This window comes from Colletes latitarsis, chromosome 14 (assembly GCF_051014445.1).
Source record: "Colletes latitarsis isolate SP2378_abdomen chromosome 14, iyColLati1, whole genome shotgun sequence".
NCBI lineage: Eukaryota > Metazoa > Arthropoda > Insecta > Hymenoptera > Colletidae > Colletes > Colletes latitarsis.
In genome coordinates this window covers 23,098,430-23,111,469 of record NC_135147.1, presented here as the reverse complement: position 1 = coordinate 23,111,469, position 13,040 = coordinate 23,098,430, and the positions used below count along the sequence as shown (strand labels likewise).

At 45.3% G+C, this 13,040-nt stretch overlaps 1 protein-coding gene across 6 annotated transcripts in view; it reads right to left on the bottom strand.

The window, feature by feature from the left end:
* Window positions 1–3,642, bottom strand: part of Hth (Meis homeobox homothorax) — a 526,461-nt gene extending 522,819 nt beyond the window's left edge. For 2 of the 6 annotated variants that reach the window (XM_076782343.1, XM_076782348.1), the window contains exon 1: window positions 1,924–3,640. In XM_076782343.1, coding sequence (XP_076638458.1) covers window positions 1,924–1,938 — 15 coding nt within the window. In that variant the 5' untranslated portion in view covers window positions 1,939–3,640. Of the gene's footprint in view, window positions 1–1,923 lie in introns of all 6 variants that reach the window. The other 4 variants (XM_076782345.1, XM_076782344.1, XM_076782347.1 and 1 more) reach the window with 4 other exon arrangements.
* Between the last annotated feature and the right edge of the window lie 9,398 nt (window positions 3,643–13,040).

Genomic DNA, 13,040 nt, shown 5'->3' with positions numbered 1-13,040 from the left:
CAAAAACTTCTACGATTTTGGTCGTCCATCATTGACGTCGCACTTCAATGGGATACTTATTCACTGGGAAACGATTTATTTTCTTAAACTTCATAGAAACTATACTACTATATGCTACTATTCTCATCGCCACACTTTCACACAATTTTGATTTTGTCGAATTCTACAATATTCTCTTATATTCATCAGCGAAAGAATTTTTGCATCCCACGCGAAAAATTCTATTCCAATGACGATAAATAAAATCTCTGCGCAGCAATGTAAACGTAACGTTTTATCGATTGAACGATTATTATGATAAGCTTCTATTAACATAATCTGATTGCAAATGCATAGTTCGCGCTGCTCACTTATGCATAACGTTGCTTGACAGATGTTTTATGAACAAAATTTTTGTTCACCAGTGGCTGCATTACAATAACCTATCAAGGAATAATTCGACCGTATAATTCCGGATTGTAATTTTCCATCGGACAAATGATTATTCGATACTCGACTGTTTTATTTGGATAGGAATTTTTCCCACGACCGTTGATATTCAGAATGGGAGAAATGTTTATGAATCAACCGGAGACACCCTTCAAACGGTTCTACGCTTTTGGTCTCGGATAGCTACTACGTTTACGTCGATGTTGCTCAATTACAACGAGATTTCACGTAAACAGCCTAAGTCCTTCCACGATCAATTCCTCTGTGTACAAACTCGTTGGCCACTGAATAACATACTAGCGTGCAACCAGTTTTGTTGACAAATTCGAATTCTACTATATTGGACACTTTCGTCAGAGCCCGCACCCCGAGATCGCAGATTTCCAAGAAACTAGAATTTTTCTAACTCGCACGGTACCGTTTAAAACGCTGGACGTTCAGGGAAAAATCGTCCAAGTCGAATTTAAGACAGAATTTTTTAACATTTTCTGGAATTTGTAATATTTCTGAGGAATAGAAAATATTTTCTCTCGTTATTATTTTGCATTATCTACGTTCTAACACACATTTGATTTGTTTATTGCGAGTATTTAAATATAAAGAAACGTCAGAAGGGATTCGTTTTTGACAGCCTTATGATCATGGGTGTCGTCTAAACTGTATCGTTTGCTCCAAAACAAATTTAGGGAATCGTTGCCTACTTTGGAGCACTTTCGATATTTTTATCAACGAGTAAATAGGAAAATATTTTTCATTACTATTTTATATACGTTATAATACATACAAAATAATGATCAATAAATTTGGGGCACTTTTAACATTTTATAGATCGTAATATTTCTAGAAAACAACAAATGTTTGCACCGGTTACTAATTCGTGATAATGGTGGTAGGTAAAAGTTGGACTACTTAAAAAATGTCTTAAATTCTAATATTTCTAATGAACTCTAACAAACACAGGATAATAATCGGTGAAATTATATCCGATTAGTTTGTTACAAATTCAAGAATACGTCTTCAGACATACTCTCATAGTACTCTGTGAAGTGTGCAACTACACAACAAGGTTTCCTAGTCATCTAACCATTCTCCTCCCCCACCGACGGGAACGTTCACGTTCACAAGTATGATTCACGGTACGAGGGGAGCTCCGAATTCACACTTTTGTCAAAATTCACACTTTGGGATCACAGATTCCTAAGAAGCTCCAATTTCTCGCAAGCTCTCTCGTTTAAGCGATCGTACTGCACCAAAGAACGCGTATACCCTTACGGACAGGATCTAAAATCTACTTGTACACCAAATTACGATACTCTGGTATTGTCTGGAACGCGTTACACCAAAGCGGATACGATTTCTCTAGTTTCCCGAGACACTCGAAGCGACGGAGAGAAGATTCACGGGACAACGGGAGGTCACTGAGTTTTCCTATCAACCGCCATAATGTTTCGCGACTACGGCCTATCCTTAACGATGGTAAAATCATCGACGTACCCTTGGCTGCGCCATGAACGCCCTGGCCGCGCCGGGGAACTCTGCGTGCTGAGCCACCGTAGCGGCTGTATTTTCCCACAGTATAAGCAAGTATAACCACTTCTCACACACACACACGCGATTCCAGCACTTTTCGCGGATATTCGTAAGCCCGGTTCGTCGCACTTATGATCGCGCGATCGGCCGCGTCTGGACCGAGAGACAGACGGGAAACGCCGCTGGTGGCCGTCGGCAGTGAGAGTCCTTGGGCGTGCTAACGGGTCGTTCGCCGACCCTGGACGCGAAACGTCGGCCTGGGGGCTGCTGGATGCTGAGGTTCGCGGCTCCGTCGGCTCTCGAGGATCCCCGGATCCGAGTCGACCGGCGACGAGACGCTGTGACGGCGATGAATCGAAGCGAGCGTCAGCAGAGCTCGGCACGCGCGCTTGAACGCTGCGGGAGGACCACGGCTACGGCCGGACACGCGTGCTTCCTCATCGTCGCGGCCAACGCCGGAAGTACCGCTGACCAGACGCCCAGAGACCTTGCCTCGACGTGACGTGTCAGTGCCGCGACATTATCCTCTCTATCGCTTGAGCACGTGGTCTCTCATGCGCACGCTGGGCTCCTGAATAGACTTTGGGATACCTTTTGCTCCGATTTTTCGATTCGATTGTCGAGCGCTATCTGTGGACTCTCTCGGTCTAACGGGACTACGATCGAAGAATACAATACGCGGACGAGACCTACTCTCGGATCACCGACGGATACAACTCGCGATCGCGCTGCTCGAAACTGAACCGACGGATATTCACTACGTACACGATCTCGCTATTAATCACGATTAAGCTGATTGGGGCTGCTCTTGTCCACTCCGTGTGCGCGTCGATCACGATTATCTTAGCTCCGGCACTGTTTCACAGATGATAACGACGTTAAAACACCTTCGTAGAGAACGTATGGGTCACTGTCGATGCACGCTTTTACATCCTTCGCGGACGGTGCGCGTATTGGCGCCAAGTCAACGCGTCGGTGCTCTCGGTTCCACTCGCGGGGGACAGGTGGACGTTCGCGCGCGCGACTCCGTCAGCACTGAGAACCCGTGACCGTGTCTCGACGGAGCTGGTCGGCACCGCCACCCGGTGGAAAACAGTCAACACTTGAGCGCTTTAAATCCGCGACGTTGCCGCGATCGATCGATCCCCCGTTGGTGGCGCGGCCCGATTCTGATCCGCGCGGTTCTTCCAAACCGTGCCGCGATGGACACACACCGGCGTACGCGTCGAAACTGATATCTCTCGAGCGGAACGGTGGCAAAAACCCGAAGGGTAACGTCGACGACGGAGTCGCGTAAGAAGAAGCGCGTTCCTCCTCGCGGCGTTTACTGAACGAACCGGTGTGTCGCGCAGAGAGAGAAGAGGAGACGCGCGAGAGAGCTGTCCGCGTAGACGGCGGCCGACCCTCCTCCCTGACCGTAACTACTACTGCGTGTGCCACTCGTAACTCCGGGCGGACAGAAGGCGGTAGGTCGGTGTATATGTTGCGCGCGGGCCGGCGGGCAAAGGCAGCCACGGGAATATGCGTGTTTCGAGTTCTTCCCCCACGAAAAAGCACCGGGTAGATCCACGGGTAAGAGACGAGCGAACCGAGCGAGCGTGGAGAGCAGCGCCTAGCGCGGTTTTAGATCCTGCGCCGTCCGCAGTCGTTCGCCAACTGTCAATCAGCGCCGCGCTACGCCAAGGAGTGGGAGGCGCGGGACCACGCCCACCGAACGCGGCCAATGCGCCCCCTGACACCGCCCACATCCCCACCACCGTACGACGATCGCAGCGCTTCGACGGCGAGATCGCGAACCACCAGATTCTCCGCCATCGCTACACCACTACCAACGAGACCGCCGACGGACGACGACGACGACGACGACGATAGACCGACGAACACGAGGGCGAGAACGATATCGCGAGGAGAATACTCCGTTTTCCGCCTATATACCTAAGCGGAACACGACTTTCCTAGGCACCGATACTCCCGCGTTCCGGGCTCTCGCATCGTGCCAAACCGAACGGAACGCTCCAACATCTTCTTTGCCTCGACGAATATTCCACTAAACGCTATATAAGTCGATTACTCTATTAAAAATCCTAAACGAATCTGTGAGATTAGACTCTCATTAGACTCTCTCTAGCTGACTAATGTCATCTCACACTGTTCCAAACAAATAAAACTATGGGAGATTGACCTTACTTAACTTGTAAGAGCTGTAGTTAAGTCACTTTTGAATAGCGTATCAGATACAGCAAAACGGTTACCCAATTTCCATATTATATCAAGCATATACACCTCAACAAGTTTATTAAGAATCCTGATTGTAGATGAATGAGTCAGGCAATTAGCCTACCTCTTACGTCTACACTCTAACCGGCTAATGTCATTCGATACTGTTCGAAACAAATACGATTGTTAGAGGATGATGATAGATGTCAAACTGAGAACAGGGATCTTACTCAACTTGTAGAGTTATAGCTGAGTCAGTTTCGGATAATATATCAGGTATAGCAAAACGTTCACCCAGTTTCCACGTTATGCTACTCCAACGTTTGAGCTGTTAGAGTGTGCTACGCGTCTAGGATGACCGCTCATCGAGTGGAACGCTCCACGCTAGCGAGGGGACGAATGAATGATGCAATGAATGGAAAGACTTCCTTGGATAGAGGAACTTGTTTCATACGTAACTATACATGCTTCGACATATTTAGTAACAGGTTTGAGAGTAGCAGGGATGAAACCAAGCTTTGTATAGACCTATAGTTTCTTTAGCTACCAAGTACCATCGGATACTGCCTAAAAGAAGACTATTGAAGGATTACTAAGATCGTTATCGAACTATACTTATATCAATTTGATAGTAGATCAAAACTTTCTACGTCTAAAATGATCACTTATCGTAGGAAATCTTAGTTGAAAAAGAGACGACCAAGTTATCTAACGAATGGAGAATGAAAGACCTTCCCTGAGTAGGCGAACCTTTTGTAACGAGCTCTATTATGTTGAACAGTGTCAGGTATTGGCCGATGTACAGTCACTGGAACAGACATAACGATCTACTTAAGTCGATTTCGAGAGGTTTGTTGAGCGATACCTTCGTACAGGCCGCTAAAGAGGTTCTTCTCTGCGTGACAGCGGCCTGTTGTGGCAAGGTTTTATTCGAATAACGGATGACGAATGAAAGCACCGTACAACGATTTATTATCGACGGTTATGCAATCGAACAGTTGTCGAGACAAGGTTTCATTCGTTCGACGAATCAACGACGGATCGAAAATTGTTTATCCTTCATGGGTTATTCAAAATTTTTATTTGTATCTCTAAATTGTGTCACGTGCCCAAACGCGTTAGAATCTTATTTTAAACTATACCGTGAGCTCTACAAGTTTTAGATATCGCTGCTCTAACAGAAGCCACAGGTATAATGAAGTTTCGTACAGTAACGTTCGTCCAGATTACAGATTATTCTGGTAAGAGGCTTTTTAACAATTCTCCCGGAGTATGAACTAAATTATCTCATATTAAATGATCTACGTGCTTCGTGCGCTTCAATATCTCACACAACTAATAGCTGCACGTCAACAGCTCGGTATGTGTGTGAATGACGACTTCCTTTAGTTTTGATACCATTTTTTTTTTTTTTTGTTCATTTCTAAGATCGTTGTCGTGAGAATACATGTATATTCTTTGGTAAGAATAGCATAAGAATAACTTACTTCAGCGAACAGTGAAATTATAATTGCTTAGACTCAACGTTCGAGTTAGGAATTAATTAAAACGTAAAATTTCAAGAAATTCCATCCGTCAGTAGTTCTATACTTAAGAAACTTATTTCCTCGTCCACTTAGTTTTTAATCTTAACGTTTAAGAATTGTTTGGGATGCCACGTGGGCAATCGTGTTCGTTTTCAAAGGTACATAGACACAAATGTTGGTCGTTAACAACATTAACGAGGAACGTGCATGTTGACCTTAAGTTATAGTTGCAGATTCGTCTTGTCAAGTATCGGAGCACGCAGCTTCTCGCTAGAGGCGACGATTTCCGCGTGCTGTTCCCCGCGCGCGCGAGCCTTCGAAATTTTCCGCGCGCACCACCGCCAAACGAGACACCCCGCGCCAAAAATAGTAGAATAGTCGCGAAGGTAGGAACGCGCTGGTCTTGGCAAGGAATTCGTCGACGGTCCCTCGACGTCCGAAATAACGCAGTCGATGATCCTGACAAATAACGACGTTCCGCTAAATGCTGCCCGTCGGACGCCTCGTTGGCCTGCACTCGTCACCCGCGCGAAAAGACTTAACAAATTTTCTATTAAAATTCAACCTCAAAACCGGAGCCCCGTTTGCTTCCTCAACGCCCACCCACAAAGGACGCGCCGTTCCTTTTATGCTGGAACGTGAAAACTTTCACCTCTTAGGTAAAGATGATTTTTGGAACCGTCGAATGTCTTTTTCTATTCTTCCTGTACTTTATGTATGCCCTTCTATACACTTTATGTGGAAACCATAAATGTTTTCAAACTCTAAACTTGATTCTTGAGTGTGGGTGTAAGAATACCAGAACTTTGAATTCTACAATTTATCGTGTTGCGTGTTTATAGTTCTGGCGCGAGGGGGACGATGTTATTACATCCCCTACTTGTGACTGAGGAGGAATTTTTTAAAAGAAATAACACTAAGTATATTGAACCTTCTGGAAAGAAAGATCCAAGAGGATCATATAATCAAATATAGTTGGAGTCAAGATGGTGCCATTTAAGTACCCTTCCTCGAGGGCCGGTAGTTCAGAGTCATGACCCCTTGGCTTTTGGAGTAGCCAAGGGGGTAGATAAAAATATTCGTGATCATCGAGTTGAGTGGTTATAAGCAACTTGCTCAAGAATAATAAACCGGAAATTCCGATGTTTTAAAAATTGTGCAGATTCGTTTCTCATTTCGAAAAATATCGAGAACTTGACAGAAGACTACGGTAGTCAAAACACGCCATTTATCGAGATCACTAAATTTGTATTAAAAAAATAATCTCGAGAGATCCGAAGATTTAAAGAGAAGTTGGTCGCTGGTCGCGCGATCGTTTTCCGACGACTTCCGGGTCTGGTTGCCGGCAGTATGGCGGCGCGAAGCAGACGATTTTCTCGCGGCCGAGCGTCGTCGAGATTTTATTTTATTCTTGTTTTGCTTTCTTTTTCCGCTGGTTATTAATTCGACGCGTTTGGCCACGGAACGGCCAGCCGGCGGCGGCGGTCGATCGAGCTTTGAATGAACCGAACGAACAGCTGACTTCACGCAGGAATTGGGTCGCGAACGTGCGGTTTCGAACTTTGAATGGTATTCGGCGTTGGGTGAATAATAGCGACAGGAGGCGGCGGAGGGCAGAGAGGCGGCGGCTGTCACCGACATCACTCAGTGTCTCCCTCCTGGCGTTCACTTCGCTCGATTTTATGACTCTCTCATCCCGAGCCGTGCACTTTCACCCCCGACCGTTCCTCCGCCTCTCACCGCCCCCGCCCGTTGCGATACCGCGCACACGCGTGCCTTCGATTCCGCGTAATGTCGCGAATCGCTATACTTCCGTTTCCTTTTCTCTCATTTTTCACTCTCCCTCCCTTATTTCTCGTACTTAATTAAAATGCAAAAAGTAGACTTTTTAGTCGATTAGGCGAAGGGATAACTCCTCTGACTAATATTCTTTCTTGATTTATTTCGTGCACGAAGGGTTTTCCGATCTATAAATAATTTAATGAAAAAATGAAAAATAAAATAGTAGAGACGAAGAGCTAAGGATGAGAACGGGACAAAGACGAAAAGGAAAACGTGGCGAGGAGCGGGGTCGAGGATTAAGCGCGAAACGCGGCGACGTCTGGCCGATCCTTTAATCCGCGCGAATATTAACCAGACTCGCGTCCGCGGTCCTCGTCCTTCCATATTTGTTGGGTGACGGCATCCTTCGACCCTGGAGAACGTCTCGTTGCCGTCGACGATAAATAAAAAACAGCATTTGAAGTAAGACACGACCGAATCTACATTATGCAAACTCTCGAACACGATAGACGCGCGCTTAGAAAAATCGGTAGAACGTTCCTCAAACGATTTTGTATTTAAAATAATATTTTCAAGGGACACGAGGCTCGAGTTTGGACGAAGAAAATGGCCCGGTTTTTTTCGAGACGTTAAAAGAGTGCTGGTAAATTAGAAATCACTTTCCACTTATCCGCAATTGCAACTTTCAACGCGAAATGAACGATCAGTTTGTTCTGAACACTGAACGTCCATAAAATACGCTAATGAGACTATAAACACGCAAAGGGTTGTAATTTGCGATATTTAATGACATCGAATGAGAAATACCACGGTTCGTTAAGTATGATGCATACTTCGCTTCATAAACTGACTTATAAATCGGTTATTTCGAATTAATGTTCGAGATAGTTTATGGAATATTTTAGCGTACTGTTTGCGAAATAGACTGTGGATAAAATAATCCATGGAAGCAATTTCACGACTGTGATCGAAGAGCTTTCATAGGGATTTTGCACGGATCAAATTCGCCTAATCGTCGCTGGAACCACATTCTACTAAAGTTCTTTCAAATTACGGTAGAATTTAGATTTTCGTCGATGCTAGAATAAAAAATTGCTCGTGTTAACGAACGCAATTGGACGAGTCTTTCTATTGTCCGCGTATAAATTCTCAGTGATACCTTAACAACGGAGAAATATTTCTTTTCCTTAACTAGATGACAGGATAATCGGATGATCGCGGTTCCAACGTATCAGAAACACGCTCATAGCAGCGTGATTCCGCTAAGACAGAAGGGACGAGGCAAAAAGTGGTTCGAGAGGAAAGTGTCGTAAATATCAGTCGACCAGATTGATTCTGAAATATCTGCGTGCGTGTATTTCATTATCTAAACGGGCCTGGCCGACCGATTCCTGATGAAAATAGGATAATTACGCGTCTCGCTTAAGGGAACGACTATTAATTTGCTCGGACGCGGCCAATGAGCAGCACCAGTTTGCGATTCATAAGGCTGCCTTAAAAGACAGCCTTAAATAACGTTAATACCGCCATGAGCATACATAAGTAATACTTTACGCGACGCTTTTTATGAAACGGCCAAAGACCTGCTAACCATTATTAAGTCCCTGTATAATAATACTATTCGCGACCGCGGTTGTGCACTCGTATTGTAAATGTTCAGCCATTAAATTTTGTTAGCAAATACTGGACTACGCCTGGCGAAATAGAAACATTTATCGAGCAATGTCCGGCTCGTGGTTTATTGAATACTTTCGACAAACCCACGAACAGTTCCTCCACTTTCTCAGATCCGAGATAAATGAAATAATCGTTGATTCGAAGGATAATAGGAAATGTACTATAGCGTTTACGACTGAATTACAGCAACAGATCTACTCCAGAGATATTTAAATAATTTCTGAAATTAAATCGAGAATTTTCTAATACGAACGGAGGTTTCGCCGCGCTATTATTTTATTTTAGATAAATCTATGGTATCGAAAAGATTTAGAGAGTAAAGCATTAATTTCCAAAAATATGCTCACGAAGCAAACGTCCCGGAAGGAGTTGGATTTTTGGTTGGAGTTGGATCGTTTTTCGACGCCACACAGTGTTGAAAATCGCATGGTCACTCTCTCGCTGGCAACACCATTTATCCGGTTAATTCGTAGGTGTTCCGGGCATTGTCGAGGCTTTACCTGGCACGGGACACTTCGAGCCTGTTATTTCGCAATAAATCACACCACGAGATGGAACCAGGCTTGTCGATAGTAACGAGGGATTCTCCCACGTCCGAGTCGGTCCCACTCGGTGTAAACAACCACGAGTCATTAAACTACGAGCAATAACCGAAGATGATCGATTCTTATGTAACCTGGGAGCACCGAATATCATCCACGGAAAAATCTGCGAGGATTTCGAACCGATCAAAAAGGTGCAACTTAATGAGATTGGTAAAAATGTCCCCCACGATCAAATCGGACTGGGCATCTCGTAGGAACTAGTGTATCAAATTTGATTACGTATTTTTCATTTGCTATTTTTAAAATGGAGTTACATGTAAGGTAGATGTAATACCAATAGTAGACACTTTCCATACCCATAATTTTGTGAGTCATCGTAGCGTAGGTGAAGAGTTTGAGATTCCAAGGTAACCCACATTTAGCTGATTAAAATGGAGGGCGTTTCGAACGGTACACTGGGTATAATGCAGAACCGAGGCGTTGATACAATGGGCTGCGCGACCTAACCCGTCCACTGTCCCCGAGTAATTCTGCGAAACACCCCTACTGTGTCTCCTCTATTGTACCTCCAGGCGTAACAATGTCAAAGTCTATACCGTTAAGCCGTCAACGAAACGTGTACGCGGTGTACCCCAATTATTCGTCTTCCGCGAAACATTTTAGGATCCGGTCCGTCGACGATCTTAGCTTCCAGGTCTGACTAATCCTTTGATCTTCCAAGGGGCTGTGACTTTTTGGCTTCGAAGTTCCGTGCACGTGGACACAATTAGACAATACGATTTCACAGAACGTACAGGAATGCTATTTCCTTCTCTTTGCTCGCCGATACAATACAACTTTCATTAGCCGTATTAGTGGAGAGACAAAACTGTTAAAATTTAGTTTCAGAATTGGGGTGAATTGCTACACGTTGGTTGCTATTATTCGTCTATTGTTCGAATTAAATTCTGTCTTTAAAAGCAGGAAAATTGAAACCTCGATGACACTATCGAGGATGTTCTACAAAAAGGTTGCCAGTTTTTTCGAATATGAGAGAATCGAGGTCAAAGGACGAGTCTAGTCACCTGAACATCGATTCGAGGTTCTCGAAAAGTCCATTCCGGATTATCCTGTGCGTCACTCGCCCTTGTAAACGATCGCGCGCTTTTTCACCAGCACGAAGAAATCCACGGATGACGTTAAACCACGGATCCGAGGCGATTCTCGCTCGATCCGCCGGCAACGAGCCAAAACTCGACTCCGAGGGGAAAGCTAGCCTTTTCTCGAGGGTTCCTCCGGTCTTTCGAGGCGGGGAACCCAGCCAAATTGGAACCAAGAGTAAGACGAATCTCGCCGGGGGAAAGGACACGATCCAAACTATCTTTCTGGATACTGCGACGTATAATTCGTAAGATTTGTAAAATTGGAAACATGCTTCTGAATTGTACTTTCGAAAAATAAATTTCCCAAGCCATACAAGTAATATTAAGAATTCTATATTCTGTACGATTTATTCGCGAACCCTTTATTATGATCGAATGGTTACCTAGGTACTCTGTTGTCCACGCAAAGGTGAAGACAGTATGAATTCCGTCGAGAATTGATTAGTCTGAAGACGACGATTTTTGTTCCGAATTATTTTCCTGGTTGCGGAGAGTGGATAAAAACAGCTGATCCCCGGAGCAACGAGGCCAGAAGGATTCGAAGGAGTCCTGTCGCGATTTGTCAGGCTCGCGAAACGCGACACCGATCCGATTATGGCTCTCGAATTACCGAATTCCCGGCTCTCTTTCCTAACCCCGGACCGCTGGGCTCGCGTTCGTGGGAGTAGAAGCGACCCGACGACGGTCGAGCAGTCCCGTGTGTTTATACGGCGTCCGGGATTCGTGGGTTCGCGCGTATCCGTTGGGTGCGTACTCCGTTGGTCGTGAGAAAAAAGGTCTGTTAGTAAACACGGGTAAGCAAGCCTCGAGCGCAAGAACGAGCACTGTGTCGTTTACGTCGCGGCGCGCTCTTCATTGACCATTCGTTCGTACTCGTTCGAAGGCTTTTTTTTCTCCCTCTCTCGTCGTTCTCGAGTAGATTCGCTCCTCGTGGTTTTTTCCCCTCGACAGGTTCGAGGAAACAAGAGAGGAACACGATACCGGCGTCATTTTTTTCCTCGACGTCGCGGTCGAGTTGGAGGCCTGCGGTTTTTTACGTCTTCCCCGGAAAATCATCGACGTAAACGTGCGACGCGATCGGCTTAGATCATTCTGTCGTTAACCGATCGAAAAATCGAGTAGGAAGTGCTCGAGGATCTTAAATATCTCTGAGGGGGTGGAAAGTGTTTGGTTCTAGAGGGCACATATTTTGACAGAGAAAAACATTATTCAATATTGAATTATTTCATAGTATTTTTAATCAGTCTCTACGTCGTTTCTTATGCAAATACGGCCGACAACAAAGTCGCCAGGCGATACAATGATCGCCTGATCGCGATACAAATTTTATTCATGGTAAACACAGTCACCGGTGCACACCGTGACTGATGCCTTTCAGGAATTTATCATCTTGCACGCGTGATCTCCGCTCCTCGTGGTGGAACTTGGACGCAGGGCTGTACGCGTGTATACGGGGTGGCGTATTATAACAGACTAAGGGCGGATAACCCGTGATCGATCACTCCGGTGAATGCGACACCCCTACGAACACGTATCCGCGCCCCATTAAGCCCGCCCTTACGAACGACGTACGCGCATCTATCGCGGGACGAACCTTCGACCCCCGAAGATCCTATCGGCCGATGAAATCGGCTCCAGTTTTCTTTCGCTTCGAGAAGTAAATAATTGAACGTAATACCACGGTTGCTACTTTGCATCAGTCGTCGATGCTGAAACCCACTGTCACATGTTCATACAAATTAGTTATTCCGAGAAAATGTATAATAAAATAAGTAAAATTCGACGCTGAACTTTTAAGAAATTCGCTGTTCTCTTTAACCGAGTTTGTGAAACTGGAGTATTTTCTATTTTGTTTAGCACGCTGACTCTAAACGCTCCTCTGCCAGCAGAGTCATATTGTTTCAAGTTCGTCGCGTGGTATCGAAGCTAGGCCGGTCAAACATGCCCGAGGAAAACGCGAGCTCGATTCCCGATGTAAAATAATTACAAGCGTCTGGAGGGAATGTTCTTTCCTCTCCCCCATTCCCCGGTACACCTCTCACGGTCGTTGCGTTAGCGATAATAGTGATAGACAGGCAACGAAGTGAACGTGGGCGTCTTAGCAACGCGCGAGCACCGGACTGGGCATAAATTACCATCGAAAATGAAGCTTGAGAAATCTGATCTCGTCATTAAATGCTCCTCCGCGATAT